This window comes from Sylvia atricapilla, chromosome 1 (assembly GCF_009819655.1).
Source record: "Sylvia atricapilla isolate bSylAtr1 chromosome 1, bSylAtr1.pri, whole genome shotgun sequence".
In the NCBI taxonomy this organism is placed as follows: domain Eukaryota; kingdom Metazoa; phylum Chordata; class Aves; order Passeriformes; family Sylviidae; genus Sylvia; species Sylvia atricapilla.
In genome coordinates this window covers 9,630,737-9,654,056 of record NC_089140.1, presented here as the reverse complement: position 1 = coordinate 9,654,056, position 23,320 = coordinate 9,630,737, and the positions used below count along the sequence as shown (strand labels likewise).

Below are 23,320 nucleotides of genomic sequence, written 5' to 3'. Positions count from 1 at the left end.
CTGTGTGTTTGGAGAAATTACTTTTCACCCTAATGCTCAGAGTGACTGAAGCAGATAGCTCTGGATAGTGGGGAATACAGAGATCACCCTGGAGAACTCGTGCTGAACAGCTGTCTGGAATTTGTTGTGGCACCTCACAGGACTTGCACTGATAGAGGCCGCTCACGTGGGATGGCAGTGTTTGTGCTGGTGGAGTGTTTTGGGAACATTTGGTGGGGTACCAAGTATGTGTTTCTGAAGCCACTCCTGTCTTATAGGTGCAAATCTGACTCAAAGGGCATGTAATTGCTTCTTTCATAAAGGTTTATTTTGTTTTCCAGTGTGTTGTCCAAGCACTTAAATGGCTTATGTTCCAGTTTATAAATAAATACAGTCCTTAACCTTGCTTGGTATTACAGCTGTTTCTTTCATTTAAGTACGTTTCCACTTTCTCCAATATTTACATTTTACTTTGAGGATTTGTCATGATCATAGAGCCATGGAAAAGGTTCTGGGGCCCTTCCCCACCTCCATTATATCTGTGTCTTCCTCTGTGTGCGTGTACTCTGTGTGGAGAGGGTAGTTTTATTTTTTCCCCTATCCCTAATTCTCTGATGTTTGATTTTTTTTTTTTAACGTTGTTTGTTTATGGGCAATTATTGTCAAAACCTGACTGCTTATTTTGTAACAGTTTTAGGTTAGTTGATACTGATTTATATGGATCTTTCTAACTTTTATTCTGTGAAGTACCCTATGACATAAATAGTGTGTTTGACAAAACTTGATTTTCTATATTCAGTCTGCTGGACCTTCCAGATGTTTCTGTTGAAAGAGGTGGCACGTACAATTGTAATGATTCTCAGGGAAACTGTTTCAAGAGTCCTGGCTTAATTCTCATACCGTGGACACACCGCATTTGTAGTCCTGAGCATGAATTTTGCTGTGCAAAGGGTAATCATTTTAATATATTTAAAACTGAAGACACAAAATCCATCCCAAGGCATGCTAAACAGAATCTGACTCAGATTACCAGAAGTAATGGGAATAGCAGTTGATTGTTAGTTTAGTCACAAGGGCCTGCAGAATTTTTAAGGCACCCTCACTATTGGCATTTAACCTTTTCTTTCGGAAATCCTGAATCCTGCAGTTCTTCAGCAGTAAATATTTTGTGGGGTTTTCTTGTTCTTGAGAAGAGGAGAGAGCCAGGGTATTTCTGGTATTGATAGCAGTCAGGAAAACTGCTCATTAGCCCTGAATTACTGGAGTGGCAGAGTCTGATTCCCTCAGAGCCCCTCGTTTTGAGCTCCTGGCACAAAGGAGTGGCCGTCCCCTCAGTCTGCCTGTGGGGAGAAGCCTCCTCAGGCTGTGTCTGGGTCAGCTCCTCCATGGAAAGGAACGAATCCTTCACCCACTGCTGCTCCTTGCTCCAGAGAGTGAGCGGGATTGCTGGCTGCAATACATGGGATTAAGCTGTTAGCCCTGCTCAGCTCAGCTTTACCTAACATGTCCTTAGGCCAGCCTGCTTTACCGACTGGAAAACACTGGAGTGAATAGCTGTTAAATTGAGCTTGAATATCACTATATGACACAATTTATTCTATCCATGCTGGGCTTCTTCTTTCAGTAACTCTCTCTGGCCTTTTTGAGTTAGAAGTGCAGTGAGTTTAGACAAACTCTTAGCTGTAATTCAAAAGATAATTTAATTTTAGTGTATTTTGGTTTTTTGCCACACCACTGGCTTTAGGCTTCATGATTAAATAACTGCTTATGCCATACGTTCAGAAGGTATTAGAGCACCTGATATGGGCTTCTGTCCTAAAATTCCTTCTGTGGTATGGTCTCCCTATCCACTGATGATGCATGAAGAGACTATGAAAACTTACTGTGATACCCTTACATACTTTTACATTTAAACTAGACAAATGTACTTTTGATAGAAGGGAGGATTTTTATATGTACTTTTTGCATTCCAAAATAAGCAGAAGGGATCAGTATCTGATAGAAGAGATATTTGTGAAACAGCTGGAAAACTGCTCAAGAATACTTTGCTGTGCTGTAACTATATCAAGAAACTTGATTATATTGTGTGACCTTAAAGTGGCTGGTATAGTTTCTTTAAGATTTACATCTGGAGCAACAAATAATCAGTGCAAATGGAAGGAACTAAGCATAAGTTAAGTAATGCTGATTCAGATAACTATCTGTTAAATGTAGCTATGATAATACATTATTTTTAATGTACAGTATTCTGAGTTGGAAGTGACTCATAAGGATTGTTGAGTCCAACTCCTGGCCCTATGCAGGACATCCCAAGAGTCAAAGGAATCACACCATGTGCTTGAGAGCATTGGAATACTTACCTTTAGTTTTTGAAAGTAAAACGGAAGAAACCCAAAATTTTGGGAGGTTTTGTTTGGTGCTTTTTATTTGTTCTTGTTGGGGTTTTTGTTTGATATGGGTGGTTGTAGTGTTGTTTTTTTTTTTTTGATTGCTTCCATTTCTTCCTTTGCTATAATACACAACTCATGAAAAAGTGGTTGGTTTGCAGCAAATTAACTTACCAGTTTTTGGAATGCTCTGGTCAATACCTGTAGTTTTGTACTTTCAGTGTAAGTGCTTAGTTTTTTGTTTGAGTTATGTAGATAATAGGGCCTATGTGTTAATCATCAAATAAAATTAACAAGGGTTGTTTGATAAATACCTTTCAGAATGGAGAAAGCTTTCAAAGACAATTTTTAAAAGAAAAATGTTTTACATTGAGGCCATCAGTAAATAGTAACAGCTCTTCTGCAATTTATATTTTAAAGTAGATTATTAGTACCTGTGACTTGTGTTGAGAGCAATTCAACATTACTTACAGAAGGATATTGTCATCTCTTTCCTTCTGAATTTCTTGGGAATGCTTGCTTTTAGAGGCATTTATGTAGAAACTTCCTTTACCCAAATGAAGAATTGTATTTAAGACAATGTTATTATTTGCACTTTGAACCTCATTTCATGTTATTTGCTGATTGCTATTTGACTTTTCAAAATTTCCCACCAATCCTTAGTCCATGGCATTTGAGTGTAATAGTTATTACTCTGTGTCTAGCCTTGTTTCCTTGGAAAGATGCAGATGATAGTCTGGCCAGAAAACTGAGTCAATTTAGCCAATATGAAGAGTGTATGTAGAGAGTTTGAAAAATAAAATAATTGTGGGTAAGAAATATTTCTGCTGTTACTGTTACTGTAAGTGATTTTCTTTTGTGCTTTTTTTCTTTTATTGTCTTCCAGAACAGAACAAGGAACTGCATTCCTTGGGCTCTTTCTGGTATTTTATTGATCATTACAAAAAATACTGTGTTCTGAATTGAGTTTTTGAAAGTGTAGGATCAGAAATAGAAAGTAAACATCAAATTTGTTTATAGCTAAGCACAAGCAGTTTTGTGAGAAAGCCAAATAGCCTCTTTTTAATGTGCAAAAATGCATTTTTTCAGCATTTCCAAGTATTTTACAAGGTAACATTTAATAATAGAACTTTCTGGAACATGTAATATTATGATGTTTTTGGTGTTGAACATGGTCGTTAGGGCATTTCTTGCAACAGTTCTCTCTTGTTATGCTTTGCTTTGAATAATAAATTACTACACCGAGTGGTGGAAATGACACCGTAATTGTCAAACCTGCAGGAGCAATTTACTGACAGGAGCCAAGAGGAAAATGCTTTTAGTTGTTAACTGTCTGAGCTGAAAATCTTGACTTCTATCTCTTTCTGTCGTGCTTGTCAATAGATTTTTATACAAGAATTAACAGATTTTGCACATCAGTTGGTCTGATTCTTGCTTCTGGCCATAAAAATGTTTATGCAGTTGCTTCAGTGTTTTTGTGTCAGTCCTGAGTGATCCTGTGTACCAGCTTCCATCCCTAAGGCTTTCTCCTGTTGTCTCTGCATTAGATTGTATTTGAAGTCAAAAACTCTTAAAGCAAAACATAATTTTGCCACTAGCATTGGGGTCTCCATATAGCAGGCTAAAAATAAATGGGATTAGTAGATGGATAAATATTTTATTCTTTGTTTTCAGCCAACATGGGTTTGGTGCATTAAAGATTAAGAAAAGCCTAGCTTTTGATTTAAGGTTGGCTTGACTGAAAATTTCATAGTTTTAAAAATACAAGGGTCTCTGCTCTCTGTTTTGAGTGTCAGAATAGGCACCAAACTGAATTAATTAAAATTGGAGTGAGCAAGCAGAAAAGCAAGAATGGAAAAGGGATGAGAAACAGGGATGGAAGATACTGTATTATTTGTTGCCTATTATCACATGCAACTGCAGGAGTAAACTAGGCTTACGTAATTGAGGAGCAGGCTTAGTGCCAACCCATGTAACTGTAGGAGCATGATAGGTGTGAAACACTATAGGACAATTATTAAATCTGTGGAAAAATTAAGTCATGTCCTGTTAAAAAAGGCCTTAAGACTACAGTAGATAAAATCTAAAGTTAATAAATTAGCATATATGGGTAGATTTGAGTATCTGTGGCCTCGTGTTTGTTTCCCAACCTCTCTCAAATGTTTCTGCATAATTTGGGGCTGAACATGAGGAGTGCTTGATAGGTGCAAGAGAGATGCTTCCTCTTTTCCTCATTCCACAGAGGTGTACTGGATGTCACCTGTGTGCATGGTGCAGGGAATGTGGCCTGTGCCTTCAGAAGTTTATACTCTGAATCTGGGAGGTTGGATCACCCTTTGGAGGGAGGTGAATTTCATCTGGGCTGAGGTTATATTTAGAGCGGGAAGCCTCTCTCCAGTCTAGTGTGTCTCTTCTGTTGAATGTCAACTGGATACTTGTACAGAAGACTAAAAATGAGTCGTGAACATGACAACTGTTATCTCTTGCATTACTCACAGCAGACAGGTTTGGTTTTGGTGCTTTTGGTATTTTCATGAGTTTTCTGTTCCTCATCTGTGTGTTTAATTTGTTGTTTCTATTTTATTTTGTTGCTGTTCATTGGAATGGCTGTAGAATTGTAGAATTTAGGAAAAGACCTCTAAGAATATCAAGTCCAACTATTAATCTGACACTGCTAGATCCACCACTAAAATATGTCTCTAAATGCCACATCTGCAAGATTTTTTTTAATACATCCAGCACTGGTGACTCTACCACCTTAGGCAGCGTGTTCTAGTGCTTAACACCTCTTTCTTTCCACAGAAACAAAATAAAATTATATCCATTCTAAACCTCTCTGGTGCAACTTGAGGCTATTTCCTCTTATCCTCTTTTTCACTTGGGATAAGAGAGTGACTCTCATCTCGCTACAGCCTCCTTTCAGGTAATTGTAGGGAGCTGTAAGGTCTCCTCTGAGTTTCCTTTTCTCAACAACCCCCAGCTCCATCTAGTGCTCCAGCTAAAACTTGGGCTGCAGACCCTTCACCAGCTCTGTTGCCCTTCTCTGGACATGCTCCAGCACCTCCATGTCCTTCTTGTATTGAGGAATCCAAAACTGGCCTTAGGATTCCAGGTGCACTGCCACCCAGTACAGGGGGACAATCACTGCCCTGATCCTGCTGGCCATTTCTGATATAGGCCAGGATGTCTTTGGCTTTCCTGGCCACCTGGGCACACCTGGCTCATGTTCAGCTGCTGTTGACCAGCACCCCCAGGTCCTTTCCCACAGAGCCACTTTGCAGTCACTCTGTCCCCAGCCTGTCGCCCTGCCTGGGGTCCTTGTGATACAAGTGCAGGGCCCAGCACTTGGCCTTGCTGAACCTCCTGCCACTGGCCTTGGTCCATCACTCCAGACTGTCCAGATCCCTCTGCAGACTCTTCCTGCCCCCCAGCAGATCAATAGTCCCACCCAACTTGGTGTCACCTGCAAATTGACTGAGGATGCTGTCGATCCCTTCATACAGATCATTGATAACAATAATAAACAGGAGTGTCCTTAACACTGAGCCCTGGGGCACACACTTTTGACTGCCCAGAGTTACAAGCATGGATTTAACTCCATTCCCCAGCACCCTCTGGGCCTGGCCATCCAGCCAGTTTTTTATCCAGCTAATTGTACACCAGTGTGAACCATGAGCAGCCAGTTTCTGCAGGAGAAGGCTGTGGGAAAACATGGCAAAGGTGTCACTAAAGTCTGGGTCAACACATGGACAGCCTTTCCCTCATCCACTAAGTATGTCATGCTATCATAACAGGAGATCAGCTCCACGACCTCTGCTGGCACTAAGGTCAGAGTGACAGGCCTGTAGTTCCCTGGACCCTTGTGGATGGGGTTACATTTCCTGACCTCCAGTCACCTGGGACCTCCCCAGTTAGCCAGGAGTGCTGGTAAATGATGGGGAAGTGGCTCTATGAGCCCTTCTGCCATGCTGCCTCAGTACCGTTGGGTGGATCCTTCCAGCCACAGAGACTTGTGCTTGTCTAAGTGATGTAGCAGGTTGCTGGCCATTTCCTCCTGGATTATGTTGGTTCCCCCGTGAGGAACATCTCTGCAGCTCTCACCCTGTCAAACTGAACATCACTGATTGCTCTCCTAAGGAATTCAGAATGAAATGTTGATCCAACATCATGCATAAGTCATTATAGAGAATTGGCACTTTCTCTGATTGCAGATTCAGAGGGCAAATATTTTAGAGGGAAGATCAAAATGTTATTTATTACTGTTTGGGTTAACAATGTTCATTCTTTCGATTCCTTCAACTTTTTAAGCATTAGAAGCAACTCAAGAAACTTGCAAGAAAAAAACTGAGTATAAGCTTTGTTCAGCTCTAAGTTCATGTACTTACTTGTAACTGCTCGTGTTGCAAAAGTAAAAAACAAATTAAGTATTTTTTGTTTTCAAAAAGCTGTTACCACCCCCAACCCTCTAAATACAGAGTTCTGACATTCTACCCACCATAATTTTCTAGGCAATTAATTCTAAATAAATAAGATAACATGGCTCCCAAGTAGTTCCATCCATTATTAATAATTCTGTTCTTTTAACTTTGTTAGTAGAATAGACTATGTTGAATGTTTTTTCTCACAGTCAAACAGATCACTGGACATTTTTGCACCACTTGTCATGCTTTTGAGAGATATGTGATGTATGTGAAAAAGATGCTAAGAGCCTTTCTTGACAGTTGAAGACAGCAGCATTTGTAATTCTTTAAGAATCTGTAGTAACATGGGGCTTACCTTTGTTACTGACCTGGGACTGTTGAAAAAGAAACAGACTGGAGAGATAACTGTGACACTAATGATGATGGGGGGCAGTATAGCAAAAACTGTATAGCAAACGTTGGGGGGGGATTAGATGAAATTAAGGACTGCTCTGAGGGTAGATTGAGGATATGAAGAATATGTTAGTGCTTGATTCTTGATGCAAGAAGTGAATAAAACCAGAAAAAATCATTAATGGGGCTTGCTTTCAAATTCATCTTGTTGAAATTACAGTTTAGAGAGTAGGTCTTTCACTGACTGTTCACATCTGGGATATGCATAGTAAAAATAACTGTTGTTGAAGGCAGTGGTACAATCTGTTATGCTATGAAGAGATTAAGACTTTGCAGTTCGGTAGAGACATTGCCTCACAGAAGTCACTATATGTAGGTCATGGTTTTTTAGTGTGTTCAAAGGCTCTTTGTGTTTGGGAAGTGTGATCTGCATCTTGTTCTACAGCCTGTGAGTTTCTAAAGAAATTCTGTTAGCTCTGCTTCTTCAGGGCTTTATTTTTGTTTGGTGGTGATGTTTGGTTTTGTTGGTTTTTTTTTTTTTTTTTTGTTGTTGTTGTTGTTTTTTGGGGTTTTTTTTGTGTGTGTGTGTGTGCATGTGTTTGTAAAAGGTAAAGCTGCTAACTGTGCTCTCCAATGTTTGGAAAACTGTGTCTGTTCTTCCAGCATTTAATTGATGTTTTCCTGTTGCATAGGCACTCTCTGCCCTGTGTATAAACTGTCACACTGTCTCTGACTCGTTTCTGCTATTGTTTAAGAAAAGAAATCACTAGAAATGCCTTTCAAAAGGCTTTTTAATGTGCAAAAATTTGGGCTGAACCTAAATCCATATTCCTGAGCTTCAGCTTAACTGATTAAATATTTATAGCCATGATTTATTGGCATTGAGAAAGATTGGTCATGAATGAAAGGAAGTAGAAGTGCAGTTGGGACCTCTGGAAGCTACATGTTGTGTTAATATTGGGTGACACAAGCTGTGTTTGCTATGCTTGTTTTTTAGGTTGTCCATGGTGTACAGCAATACTTTGTTCCAGATGCTACTCTTAGAAACAAGTCCAAGCATATTTTATGTAGTTCAGAAATGAGTTTGTATTCTAATTTATTTGTATATTTATTCTCTTTAATGTCAAGAGTGTTAACTGCTCAATATGTTGTCCACTGTGTAGGGAGATCCCTAAACTTTCTGGTACTATTAATGACTGGGCACAATTAACTAAAAAGTGTTTTGTATTTGTATTAATTTTTGGTTTGTGTTTGTTTTGGTTTTTTAGGTGCATTTTCCAGACACAGAGAGGGCAGAATGGCTCAACAAGGTAAGGAGAAGTATTACTCCCAAATGGGAAGGGGCAGGAGGGAAAGCTGAGATTAAAATGAGAGATGAGACAAGAATCTGAGAACAGAGTAGTTTTAACTTTATATGCTTGAAGTCTTTAGTTGTTGATCCATTTAGTCACAAGAAAGATTAAATTTAGTTTCATGATCCCAAAATTATGAGTTTTATGAATGATTTAAAATGGCATTACAGTAATGACAGCTATAATTGTGTGGAAGTCATAGCAGCTGTAAACACAGTCTTTAATTTTCATACTTGTCTGGGATACTTTCCAGTTACTGTAGGTTCCTGACCTACAATCTAAAAATAAGTGAAATTTGAAGTTTTGATTTGTGCGTGTGTGATAATTTAAGATATAAATCTATGTAGCTTACTTTTTAAAAAATATCTTTCATTCAACGAGCATAGAAGAGCTTGATTTAATTGGGAAATAGTAAGAAAAAAAAACTACTATAGAATTTTCAGATAGAAAATTCAGATACAGTGAAGTTCTGATTTCTTTTACATTTATAACTTATTCATGTATTTAAGAACTGTACTTCCATGTATATATTTTTTTCTCCTTAGACTGTAAAACAGATGTGGCCTTTTATTTGTCAATTCATTGAGAAACTCTTCCGAGAAACCATAGAACCAGCAGTAAGAGGAGCAAACAACCACCTCAGTACCTTCAGTTTTACAAAGATTGATATTGGTCATCAGGTCAGTGTCTGGTGAAGTTTTTTTAAGAGACCCTATTTTACATAACATTTTCATGTAGCCTCTTCAAATCTATTTAGAAACATTTCTCTGTGACACTTGGTCATAAGCTTGATTCTGATTTCTGTTTTAACATTAAAATAAAAACGTGTGGGTTTTTTAGCAGAGGCTTTATTGCATTTCCTGGGATCTGTGCTTCAGAAACTTGACTGAGAATTTGGAGATGACTCAATGTAGTAATGCCTGGTCACATGAAGAGCTCACAGCAATCTGATTTTAAAATTGTTCGTGCAATGCTTTGCATTAAGTGAGCAGTGACCTTTTTGCCCGATGATCCAAGCGCAGTTTTCTTGTAGCAGATGCACTTCTAATCATGTTATGTGTGGAGTCAATGACAAGGCTGCTGGCTTGGCTTTTCAAGGACTGCACATAACGCAGTATCAAGGGTCATACAGATGTTTGTCTTCCATTCCAGCCCATGAGGGAAGGGGTCTTATACCTACCAGTAGAGGAGTCTGTTTGACCAGAGCAAACCAAGAATGATTCCCTCTGCTTGCAGCAAGTTCAGCACTACTTAATCTTCTCTGCATTAACCAGAACTTTACTTTGAGATGCAGTTTAACAGCTTTTGTTTGAAGTTGTCTTCTGTGTTTCTATTGCTTGTCATAAGTGGAATTTCAAGTAAGGATTTAAAAATCAACACCCCCACACACCCTCAAATGTTCGGAAACCTCAAATTAATTTTCAGGTATGATAGAGGGGAATTGTTTTTCCTCTCTTTGTGACTCTATTTCATGTAGGTTACAGTTCATTATGCTTTACTGCACCTTTTGTGCGTTGGGTTTATTATTTTTTTAAGTTGTAAGTCCTTTTACACAGGGCCTCTGTCCTGCCCTAGATATATTTGTATTACAGACTGTAGCATTCCTTTTAAGCTATACTAATTTTAAGTAGGTTTTAGATTAGCTCCAAGACCTCTGTATGGTTCTGCAGCTGGATTGAGTAAGCTTGGACATGACAAACAGCTATTCTTACTTTATATTGCAGCCTTGAGTTGATTGAGCTGCACAGCCCCAACACAGCAGTGAGATCTTGATTTTACACAAATTATCAAAAAGGTGTAAATAGAAATATGAAGAGTTTTCAAGAAAGGAAAAACTCAGAAGTGAGGTTGTTAGTCATCCTCTCTTGTCTACTGTTTGATGAATGTTTGAGGCCTGAATGTGTGATTGATATGTGTTAATTATGTATGAGGAAGGGAGAGAGGGGACAGTGTGAACACAGTGATTTAGAGAGACAGCAGAGATTTAGGGTGGTTGACACAACTTTTTATGGGAATTACAGATCCTTTTCCATCCATTCTCACCGAATTCCACTTAAGGCAACTGTGTTTTTGTGAACTAAATTTGGTTTGTTGTTGTAGTTACATGCAGAAGAATGCTTTGGGACTGTTAGACATACAACTGTACAGAGAAATCAGATGTTTATGCAGGGGGGAGAGAAAGCTTGATTATTAAATATTTTGTAAATCTTGAAGTTTAGTGGTCTAGACCCGGCGTAATTGCTGGAAGGATTGTGGTTAATTGGATCCCAGCAATGTAATTTTTATCCTTGAAATAAGAATTCGAACTAAATTGATAGCCTTACTTCACACCTTTTAATGTTTATAGTAGGTTCTTAACTTCAGGCATGTACATGCCTATATTCACCTTTATTTCAAAGTTAAGAGTTTAATATACTTCTGTAGAAGAGTCCAACTTTTACTTGCTTCGTTATTTCAGCCTCTGAGGATAAATGGTGTAAAAGTGTACACTGAAAACGTGGACAAAAGGCAGATAATTTTGGATCTTCAAATCAGGTAAACTTTATTACTGTATTAAAATGGGGTCCATGCTTTATAATCTGCACATTGTTTGATTTGACAGTTACATTGACCTGAAAGGAGAATTGCTTCGTTATGCAAATGTAGTTAGTTCTAATTGTGTATGAGTCGAAGAAGAAGCTGCATGCTGTAAACAGCATTTATCTAAGGGAAGTGGGATATCAACTCTGTGTGGTTTTATCACTGAAGTCATGTTAATAAAAAAATACTTTCCAAAGATAAAGCACTATCTTTGCCTTGTATTCTCAGTGTTTTGATACTTTGACATTAAATGTAGTCTAAAGTCTAAGATGTAAGATTTTTTGGGGTGTTTTGCTTTTCTCAGTTACTTAGATTCCTTTTTTTAATATAGTATTAGAAAAAAATAATGATAGCTACAGGAGAATTAGTGTTCGCTTTACCAGAGTAAGTCTGTTTATTATAAAATGCCAGAATGACTGTGCCCCATTGCTTCAGGTTTCTTTGCTATTTCATCATGACCCCTTTTATATAGGTTTCTCAGTAGGTCTACCCTGTATTTACCCAAGTCATTCTCAACACAGTCTGCAGTTGCAGAGTTTTTTGAAAGCTCAGTCAGTGAATCCAGCAATGTTTTTATAATTGACCATCATAGGTCTGTGGTACTGTGGCTACTTTTGCCTGTTTATGGGGTATGGAAAGGCCAAATTTGTCAGTCATTGACAGTCCAGCAAGGAGCAGCATTCTGTGTTCCTCACTGCTTCCCTGGAGGGTCATCAGGCATCTCAGCTTCAGAGGCACTTCTAAAATGTGAATGTGGTTATTCTTAAATTTGATTATTTATCTAAAGCTCAGCTATGCTGAAGCCTTTGCTGCTTTGGCAGAGCTGGGCAGGCCCCAGAGTGATAGGAGAAAAGGCTGCTGCCTCCCTCCCTGGGTTCCAGAGCAGGTGGGGGGCTACGTCTTTGAGCAGAGCCCATTCTTTATGGAATTGCATCACTTTATTCCTGTAGGAAAGACACAGCTGTCTAAGTCAGGGATTGGTGTGGACAAAATACAGCAGGATTGACTCTTGAGAGCATATTTCATGAATGTGTTAGCCTCAGTGGAGCCACTTCCTTCAGTTTTCTCTTTGTTGCTTCTTTTAACAGCAGCTGGGAGAGCAGCCTCGCCTCTTCAGAGATAAGCCCTCAGTAAAACAATCTTGTCTGACCAAACAGTCCATAGAAATTGTTTTTGAGTTGTTTCTTTTCCAAGACTGCTTCTTCCCTTTATGGCAGAACTATTCATAGGAGGACAGAGTGAATCTAGTATTTTTTTTTTTTTTAAATTTCTGCTCATCCCCATGAAGTAGAGAGAAGTAAAAAGGCCAGTATGTTTCTACAGAAGTTTCAGGAGTAATGTCCTGTTACAAAGACCTGAAGGAAATCTTTACCCATATATCTCATTGTATTACCTTTCAGCCTACTTAGAGAAGTGGTAGACTGCTGCAATAGAATCCAGTCTAAAAGGCTGAAATAAATTCCTTGAAGTGGTTTAAGTAAAAATGACAGTGCTGGGTCAGCTGGGTGCCTGTTGATCCTGGCAGCCTGTCCCTACTGCCAGTGGCACAGGCTCCCAGGAAGCAAATGGAAATGAGAGCTCTGGAGTGACTATCACAGCTTCTAGGAATTAAGGCTTAGACAAAACCATCATCAGAGGAAGTCCTGTTTCATATTTAAGACTTGTCCTTGGCACCTCATTCAGAAAGGGCTCTTTTTCAAAGGCTTTTAGTATGCAAGTTTAAGACAGAGAGCCCCCCCTGGCCCCCTGTACCAGTTGTTACTGTTTGATGTTGTTTGCTTTTTAATAGTTTGATTTATATATCCTCTGAGAGTCTTATCAGTGGGATTGTCTCAGTCCTAACAGGAGGAATAAGCATCCCTTGGTACATTTGGATACAGAGTGAAATACAGATATAAACCCTAAATTATGTCTTATGTTGCCGTTTTGCAAGATTGTAAAGAGCAGTCTCACTGCTGGAGAAAAGTCCATCCTTTGGAGTATTTATCCCTGTAGATTTTAGTCTCCAGTTAGTTTGTTGTAATTTTAATTTATTTCTGAGTTTAAAGTTAGGAGCTTTCTATAAACCCTTCATTCTCTAAATACAGTTGAGAAGGCCCTCTCAAATAAGCTCTCTAAACATTCATAAGAATAGTCGTAGGAAGCCAAGCCCTGTGGGGTGTGTGGTGAGGGAAGGAAGGAAAGATTTTATTTGTATTTTTTTCAGTTTGAAGTGCATTAATTCTTTTAAGAATCCCCTTTTATCCAGCGGTTTCACTATTGTGGCTTCTTCTAGCCCTTTCTACTGTCAGTTGTATGTGGTGGTCTGTGTGCATTTGCTTTGGATCTTCCATAGTGCATTTAAGTAGTGTCAGTGTCTCTCTAAAACTCTATAGTGTTTTGAGTTTGTTTTTTTTTTTCCATGTCTGCTTTTAATTTTAATTGCAAAATGAATGTGTTTTGGTGTAGTTTCTATTGTTTCTGCAAGGATATTGAGTGCATGATCAGAGTATTTTTCAGAAGTCTTTGGAACAGGTTTTGTGCCTTGCTCAGAATCCAGTTAAGAACTTCACTCTTAAGTAGCTTGAATAGCTAATCCACAAAGCACTCACTGGAGAATGTATTTAAAAGTTTGGTTTGAGGGCCATATTTATGAAGGGAATGCTTTGCCTTTCTCTTTCTGTGGAGTTCATGTTAAGACAGTATCAAAACTCATTATAGTTTAAAAGTCTAGTTGCTGTTGACAAATACAGGCAAGGGAAAAATTTCAGCCAGTTGACCAAATAAAGATAAAATCTGAATAAAATGTTAATTAAAAGAAATCTTGCATTTGCTAAAGTGAGTGTAGTAAATATATGGGTAAAGGTTATGGATCAACAGAAAACAAGATAAACTCAGTCAATTTAAATGTGAACTGTGGCAAAGAAAGCAAAAAAGATTGAGAAGTTGGAGAAATAGTTGTTAATAGCCTGAGTTTTTCAGGTTCTCATTGACACAAAATAATTGGTGCACTGAAAAAGTTTTAGACTGCAGATTGAAACACATGGCAGATTTTTTCAGGTGTGGAATACTTGAATGTGGAGACTCACTACATTATAGTGGCAGAAGACAGATGAAAGAATAAGGCCTAAAGACTTTCTAAAAACAATTAAGATAGTCCAGTGTACAGAACCATATATCACTGTAATATAGGAAATATTTTTGCCATAACCTTTTTACTTTTTCTTCTAGGTATCTTCCATGGTCTACAATGACCACATTGTGCTTCTCGTTTGATTCAGTACAGCTGCAGTTAATATTCTTACAAGAGTGTCCTCATTAAACTGTTGTCTGTCTCGGCATTCTGTACCTTAAAGGGATCATAAATATTTCTGGGATATTATTATCTGAAATTACAGAATTTGCTTACTAAATAGGCTTTCAAGGTGTATAGTATATTACAGTGGAATTGTGTAGGCATCGACTGTTATATCAGCCAAATATCTTAGGGGATAAAACCATATTTAGCTTTATTATAAAGTTAAATGTTGTTGACTTAGTCCCCTCAAATGCAGTTTGTTACTATTCTTACTTCAGTTTGTCATCATGTTGTTACGGATTTTCAAACAAGCATATTGCTTCCCAGCCTTCATAACACAAATAGTTCTGATGCTGCAGAGTGCTGAGATTGAGGTTTCAGTTGCAGGTTTTAATTGACCTTGCTTCTCTGTCTCATGTTGTTATGCAATTATATATATATATATGTGGGAGTGTATTTATATATATCTCTACTATCTCTATATATAGTTAGATAGGCTAAAAATAGAAATTACTTAGTTTTAAATTGTGTATTAAAAGTTACATGCCTATTTTTAAACTGTACAGTCACACTACATTCTTTCCAAGGAAAGCAACTGTCACCTTCCTTTGACATAGACCCCATCATGTTTGTCTTCTAGTTCCCCAAACTGGCCATTGAACAAACAGGATTCTGCATAGTGTTACCTTTTGAATAGTCAAAAATTAATTCCAGTGATGGATGTTTACAGGAAGGTCTTGGTACTATTGCTTACTTCTCTTTAAGGGATTGATCAGATTTGCATTTGTTGAAATCCCAAAGACAGCACCACTGCACACAGAGCAGAGGAGGATACAGATGATTTGGATAATGGATATGTGGAATGCAGCAGCTCTCACCGTTTTTTTTTCTTTTGGTATTGCTTTGTGGCCATTAGACTCGGGGTGGGAGAAGCAATCCTGATGGTCTGCTCTTACTGTAAGAGTAATTTATTTTACATTGACTTGAGCCTAGAATGGCCAATGAAGACAGCAATTTCATTTTGTTCACAATTCCCCAAACATTTTTGTAATAAGATTGCTTCATACTCCCAAACACAGCTAACAGTGCTACACTGTACACTTCACAGGCCAGGTCTAAGGAACTGATGTGCAGAAAGCTGGGCTCTATGCAGAACCTGAAACAGGATGCTCTGCAGAGGAAACAAGTTCCCCCTCCCTTCAGCAGTATCTGGCTTTAATCTGGCTCCTCTCCATCCCACTTGGTTCCTTCTTCCATTTTCTTTACCTGGGCAGTTCAGAAAGCTCTTCAGATTTCATCTGTCCTTCTGTTACAGCCTCTATCTTCAGTGTCCTCATCAGCTCATCTCTCCCTACCTGGAGCATGGTATTCAAGCTGTTGGATTTTGCTTTCAGCTCTCATTCTCTCGAATCATTGACCAATTCCATGCTAAATCAGTCTCAAGCTTTCCTCTTGAATTCTTTGTTGAGTCTCAACATTTCAGAACCAATGTGTCTCACAGCAGTACCAGCTCTTGGGAAAAAAAGGTTGCTCAGCTCTGCTGGTTCATGCTTGACCTGCATGAAGCTTCAGGGAAAGCAGCTAAATGTCCAGTACTGAGATGTGTGTGAATAATGTTGTAGCCTCGTAGCATGGACAAAATAGATGAGACTTCTTTTTATCAACTTTGACAAATCTGAAATACAGGGCAGCATCTGAAAAATTTCAATCACTTGACCTTGCATCCCCAAAAATGGGATGAAAGAACTGTTCAGGGAAAAATTTGCGTAGTTTTTAATATGCTCTCTAATTTGCTTCCTTCCTTCTCTCCCTTCAGAAAGGGCTCAACTGTTCTTGGCTTAAAACTTGCTTAGAAGATCATTCAGCTCAGCATGCCCTGCTTACTGAAATTCTAAATACGACTGGCTTTGCAAGTCTATGAATATTTCAGACAAGTTTCATTTTTAGCCTAACCACTATCTCTGTCTAGTGCTTCTCATGATTATGTTAGATGAGAGCAGATTTGGATACATTTACAATCAATGAGATCTGTGGAGAGCTTCCCTGAAATGGAGTATGAATTCTGTATCCATTATTTCCCAAAAGTAGGGCCTCATGCTTCTTTGCTATTATGCATCCTTCTGGAGATGGTAGCAAACCTAGATATTAATTTGAGTGAATTTGATGGCAGTGATGATGTTTTGAAGGGGATGTTCTGGCAAACTGACATTGTTTTATGTTCTAATATTTCAACGTGCAATTTTTGTGCATACACTGAGACACAAAATACATTGTCATGACAGTGCAGAACAGAACTAACAGTTTATTGCAATTGAGTCCATAAAAATGACATGTATACTTTCTTTTTTGGTTTAGTTTTGTTGGAAACTGTGAAATTGATTTGGAGATCAAGAGATACTTCTGCAGAGCTGGTGTGAAAAGTATACAGGTGAAATTCAGTTCTTTTGATTTTCGTCACTAAATCACTGTTTTCTGATGAAATAATCTATAAGAAAGCAACAGTAATTATGTAGTTTTGGAGCTTACTATTTTTTTTCTTATTTGAATAGTATTGATACTGCATTAAAATTCCAGTAACATGACTTAAAAGAAAAATATCTAAGATGTAGAACAAATATACAACATTTGCTACAGGAAAAGCTGGAGATAATTTCACATCAAGCCAATGTACGGTGTTGTGTTCAAGTGATGAGTCAGTTTATAAAGGCACCACGGAGCCTAAAATTTTATTTCATGTCATATCTAAGCATCAGATAGAGTTACTGGTTTAGATGCAATTACTATTAGTAGCCTTGCCTTCTTAAATTGTTTTTGAGATTTCCTTAACTTTCTGATAACAGATCTCTCCCCAAGGAGCAGAATTTGCCCTTTTGCTTGTGTGTCTTGACACAGCTGTAAGGATTTCCTGCTTTTGCTCCGATACCTGTGGATGCCACTGCACTTCTTGTGTCATGTTTGTTTACATGGAGCTGTAGAAATAATCTACTTCACACTTTTAAGAGATTACCTCTAACATGGCATTGCATGATACAGATGAATGAAATGAATTTTTAAGCAGAATTTTTAAGTGCTTGTATGATTGTTTTTGGGTTTGGATGATATATATTTATATAGAATTTTATATATATATATATATAAAAATAATTCCGTTAGCAAGAATTTAATGAATTAAAAATGTGAGCATTGACAGCAAATAAATTTTATTTAAAACTTGACTAAAATCAATTTCATTGTCTTTTATTTCTTCCCCTGTCACAGATCCATGGCACCATGCGGGTTATCCTGGAACCACTAATTGGAGACATGCCGCTAATTGGAGCACTGTCCCTTTTTTTCCTTAGGAAACCTGTAAGCACTTTTACACCCTTTTTTAAGCACCCTTTCCACTTTTTTTAGAGGGCTAATGACAGTAGATAGAAAATGATGGAGCAAGAAAAAGAGTTTGGGAAATCCCTGCTGTCTGGCTGAGCTTTGACAGATAAGCACTGGAAAAATTTTTATGAATGCTAACAGGAACCAAGATGGATAGTAATTACTTTGGAATTTGGAAGTGTGTTTTGTCAAAGCTGTTAGACTTTTCTTACAAGTCTTCTGGGTAAGGAAAGATCAGTAGATACCATCTAGATTGGTTATAAAAAAGCTTTTGTTGCTGTTCTTGTGAGTAGGTAAGCATGATCTAACTTGAAATTTCACAAAATCTGTGCAAGATTGTTACGAAAACTGGTGCTGGTGTTAATACAAATTAAAATTAGAATGAGAAATTACCCACTCACTGTGAAGTTGTTGTCTTAGATAGGAAGTGGGCAATTTCCATTACATTTACCAGTGACCCAAGTGTGAGGGTGGATGCAGAAAATGTGAGATGGAGGTGGAATTCAAAATGATCATGATAGTAGCAAAAGAGGAAAGCAGAGAGAAGGTCACAGAATTCACCTGGAAAATGTGCTCGGCCAAAGTGCATGTTTGGGCAGGAATAACAGTGAAACAAAGGTGAGCCAACAAGGTCTTTCTGGTACGAAAATGATAAAGCCAAACTGGCATGTGTAAACAACAGGACAGCTCTCAAATGCTTTCAGTTTCAGGCATGGCACTTCAACAATCTTCCTTTTATAAAAGTATAAAGGATAACATAATACACATTGCATTTGGCTAATGGAAAATTCTTTGATGTTGTGTATGTGTGTGTGAGGCAGTTTCAGCAATTTGAAATTTGGTACTGCTTTTAATAATTATCCGTAAGAGCTTAACAGAAAATGTGATCAATGTGAAAATTCTTAAGCTCCACAGACTTCTTTAAAGAAATGAATTGTTTCCATCTCTTACTTGAAAGTATATTTTCCATCGCAAGCTTTCCTTGAATGTGTTCTAATTAAACATTAAAACTTAACTATGTCAAGGTTTAACAATTTCAGACTGGCAGGTCACAAATTAAAAGTGTATGAGTTTAGGCACTTTGAAGCATCTCAAATTGGTCCTCTTGGTTTCATCAGCAGTCTGATACTCTGAAAAAGTTTGAAAAGTTGATCTAGGCTTGGGGGGTGAGAGTGAATTCAACAGCTTTAGGAAGTATGTTGTTACTTTCTTCAAAGAACCTACCTTCCTGAGATACAGTTCCTTTGAAGAAATGTCGTGTAATAAATTTTTGCTATCATGTTGCAAAGGTAGGTTTGGTTTTAGGTGTTAATGTATGGCCTAGAAAAATCTTCAGATATTTGTGTTATTTCTGTGGCTTGCTTCATCTGTCTAGAGAAACCATGTGTGCTTGGGTGGAAGGAATGGAGACATAAATATTAGTAAAATATGCAAGAATTTGGAAATATTTTATGTCTGATTTACTCAGTACTTTTGTAAAACTGATTTAGTTCATGCAAAACTGATAAAACATTGTTGCTCTTCTTTGGAAAGAGTTGAGGAAGTATATTAGGATGAACCAAATTTGGATTTCCAGAGATTCTGAAGTGAGCCTGAACACTAGGAGATGTCTGCTTAAATTTCACCTCATACTACACTCTTAGCAGTGAGTGTAGGACAACTGTTAATCTTCATGTTTATCCTAACAAAGTAAGCGTGGCCCTGAAAAGGATTGAATGCTGTCTTATGCTGGTTTGCACTATGTCATTGTTAGCATACTCTCTGATATCGTTTTGCTGTTTAATCCTCTTGTAAACAATTTCCATACTCAGTACAGTCCCCAGCTCATTCCAGGGACCATCCAATAAACAAGTTAAGTGCAAACATTCTGGTTTAGAGGAGCATGGATAAAAGTGTAGCTGTGTGGGCAGAGGCGTTGCCTTTTTTTTTTTCCTGCAGGAATAACGTTTCTCCATTGTCTAGATGTAGTTTGGGTTGTCTGTCTCAGTTCTGTTTTTGTACAGTCCTTCTGCAGGAGCCAGTCTGACACACACTGCACTAGAGCCATGACCTGATCCAGTATGTCTGGATTGCTGCCCTGGGGTACCTCCTGCAGATGCTTCTGTTTGCTGCCTTGTAGGGGAGAGGAGGGAGAGCTGGCAGTGGTAGGGAGGGAGAGATCAGCAGCAGGAATCCTTAGAAGCAGTTCCTGGCTCTGCTCTGCTTGCCAGCATCTTGCTCTGGAAGGCGATGTCCAGACCTTCCACTTCTGGTACTCCCCAGAGCCTTCTCTAGTAGATTTTAACTCTGGTACCTCTGCCCACTCTTATCTAAGTGTGGTGCATTTGCAAAGGGCTTAACTAGGACAACTTGCACCTGAGAGAAAAAACTGAACACATACCAAGTGATACACCTCTCATTTGAGGTCAGTTTCTGAACTGGTCAAAGTTTCTGAACTTAGGGAAATACTTTGTCCATAGTAATTTTGTCTTTTGTCCTACTCCCTGATACTTTATTAGTGGGACAAAAAAAGGATGGGAAGTAGAGTGGAGTATCATCTTGGACTAAAACGTCAAGCCCTCCCCTAAAGTATTCAGTTGCAAAAATGTTAAAATACAAAAATGTTTTTCACCCTCCTTTCATTTAAAAACTAAACTTGTGGTCAATATCCGAGCAAACCTAAGGGTGACTTGGTTCAAAAATTAACCTGAGATGGCCCATGACTTTGACAGTTATCCATGGCCGTTCAGCTTTTTCCAAGCAGCCTTCTCTCCCCACCACAGTGTGTCTTCTCAGTGTTTATTTTTCTAACTTCTGTAGAAAAATGTAAAATAATGCTTATTATAGCAAGAACCAAATTCTGTTCTCTTACTAGAGAGCAAGTGGCTGGAGCCAAAGAAAGCTTTTTTTAAAATATTTTTGTTAGAAGAGAAGAGGAATTAGCTGGCAGCTAGCGTTAGATTTTGTTCTCATATTTTCCAGTCTAAAGTAACTGGCAACAATTCCTCTTACTTTGTATCATCTGTTTGCTGGACTTAATGACTATATAAGGCAACATGGCCTATGAGTTTACCACTCTCATATTTCTGAGTAATACATAAAGTTTTTGATCCTTCAAGAGTTCTTACATCTTATGAAACTTCCTATATACTGTATTGTGTTGTTGTTACTCTGAAGAAGGTGCTAAAAGTTTCATCTGCTTATAAAATAAGCCCAAATAGGCAGGACATTTCAAGGGAGGGAAATATGTGCATTCTAATGTTTGAAGTAGTGCTTTAAATCTTGAGTGTTAATGCTAGAGAGAAGGTAGCACTGGGTTAACAGTTAGGATTTGTGAGGTTCTTTGTGTATTTCTCACTGTATTAAGGTTATGTGTATTTACCAGATAATTGATTCTCAAAGTTTTAGTTATCATTTTACTTTTAGTAGAAATCAGTGCATATTTATTTTGACTTGTGGTTGAGTTATAGAAGTTCATGTGGCTTATAGTTGTACTGTAAAAGGGTAATTTTCAAAAGCTTGTTCAGTGGCACACTAAGAATTGAGGGTGTGTCATAACCCAACCGTTTTCTCTTAATAAAAGCCAAAACCCTCCCAATAAGACAAACACATAAAAATACTATTGTTCTAAAAAGAACAATGGCTGGAAAACAGGATATCTTGCAGGAAAAATGGGCAGCTCTTCCAAAGCTCTCATTTTCAGATTCACAGTTTTGCCTTCCACTTGCTGACTTGAGTACTACTCATCTTCTACTCACTTTACAGATTAGTTTTGTCTTGTAGTTTTGATTAATTTTTATATAGGTTTAATTTCATTTAATCTTATCTGCCTTTGGAAAACTGGCTGGATTGGACTTTCAGAATTATAAATCCTTATGAAAACTAGACTCGAAAAGGAGTGCCTGCAGCCATAATGAGTCCCAGTGAAATGGGCTGGAAATAAACAAAGTGGTTATCTAGAATGTATGGAATGACTCTAGAACATATGGGACTGTCAGGTGTGTGGAACACCTGGATAAATGCTGATGCACAGCTACTGTTAGAATAATATTTGTTAAGAATTAATCTTGTTGCTTATGAAGTGAATGATTTACTTATAATTTGCTATAACTTATGTTTTTTCTCTGTGATTTTGGAGTTAGATGGCTTATGGGATGTTTTAAGCGCCATCAAAGTTGATGTTTCAACACTACCTTATTCTTTTCTCCCTGTGCCCTCCCATTCAATATTGCTGTCTCTCTTACACCAGTGCTGCAACTTCTACTGCTGGAGGAAGCTGGCTAAGGGACATGAGCTGGCAGGATATTAAACACCATTAGAAGTGCCCAGTTTCCTGTCCTTCAGGTATATTTTAGTTGCCTGAGCCAGCTCACTAAAGTTGGGAGAGTGTCAAGACTGGTGTGAGGGTGTGAACCGAAATGCAGACTGGTAGAAGGGTAGGAAGGAATAGAGAATGTGGAGAGAATTGGCTTGAATGAAGCTGTGAGTAGCTGACGTTATGGGGAGCAGCAGGTGCACTGAATTTATGCAAAGTCAACTGTAATCATTCTGGTCACTTCAACTCACTGACTTGCTGTGTCTTCTACCCCCTCAAGTATACGTCTTACCTCTCTAGCAGTTGTCTCATTTAAATTTTCAGAGAGTTACAACTGAAAAACTTAAACACCATTTCTGTGCAGAGATACGCTGTGTTTCCTCTAGCAACCAGTGGAAATACTACAGCACGTACTCTCTGTAGTAAAGTTTGGGAGGTTGAGTTTATTATGTATTTCCTGGGAGGCACACTGGGTAATGTTACATGTTAGATTATTACAACAATGCCAGCACTTCAGTACTGTAGGTGGTGATGGGCTTTGCTGTACTAACAAACAAATTGTACCATGTCTCTGTATGACCATTCATCAGTAACAGAGAGGGTGTGTTAGTCCCCTCCTTGTAACACATTCCTGAGAAGAATCACACCTTATCCCATGGAATTGCATCTTCATGGCCTGTAGTAGAGCCTGAGTTTTCCTACAAAAGTCTTACACTTCCATAACTCGTTTAGCAGGAAGTTGTTAATCAGCGTTTTAAAGTACTCTGTGGCTTCTCTTCTGAGAATTAGTGTTGCTTATGGCAGCCAAATCAAGCCACAAGGTTGGCAGTGTTTAGAGGCTGCTTTTTGTACTTCTGTGAACTTTATTTATGGCCCTGTGTATTCTACATTCCAGTATGTATTTTTTGCTTTGTAAAGGTCTAGGGTCTTCAGATTACCACATGTGTATAGAGATGCTCATTAGTTTTTAGCCTTTCTTTTTGTATTGGCTCAAGGGTATTTTAAATTATTTTTTTTTATTTTAATTTTTAACTCTTCCGATGTATGTGTTGTATTAGTTCTCAGTACAGAGCTTTGGTAAGATCTGAATTTCTTGGTTTTCAGGGAGATAACAAAATTTGTTTTCACTTCTCTGAGCAGAGGAAGAATTATAAGAGGTTTGAGTAACAAGACACACAGACTACCTCATTGGAAAGTGTAACTGATGTCTGGAATCTTGTCTTTGTCCAGTGAGATGGTTGGTAGAGTCTGCAAGGCACATCACC

General features: G+C 38.2%; 1 protein-coding gene across 1 annotated transcript in view; it reads left to right on the top strand.

The window, feature by feature from the left end:
• The window catches only part of ESYT2 (extended synaptotagmin 2), an 81,362-nt gene that overhangs the window by 22,620 nt on the left and 35,422 nt on the right, over positions 1-23,320 (top strand). Inside the window, 5 exon segments of the mRNA XM_066314658.1 lie at positions 8,449-8,490; positions 9,078-9,212; positions 10,991-11,067; positions 16,745-16,817; positions 17,648-17,737. Of these exon segments, the coding sequence (XP_066170755.1) occupies positions 8,449-8,490; positions 9,078-9,212; positions 10,991-11,067; positions 16,745-16,817; positions 17,648-17,737 (417 nt within the window).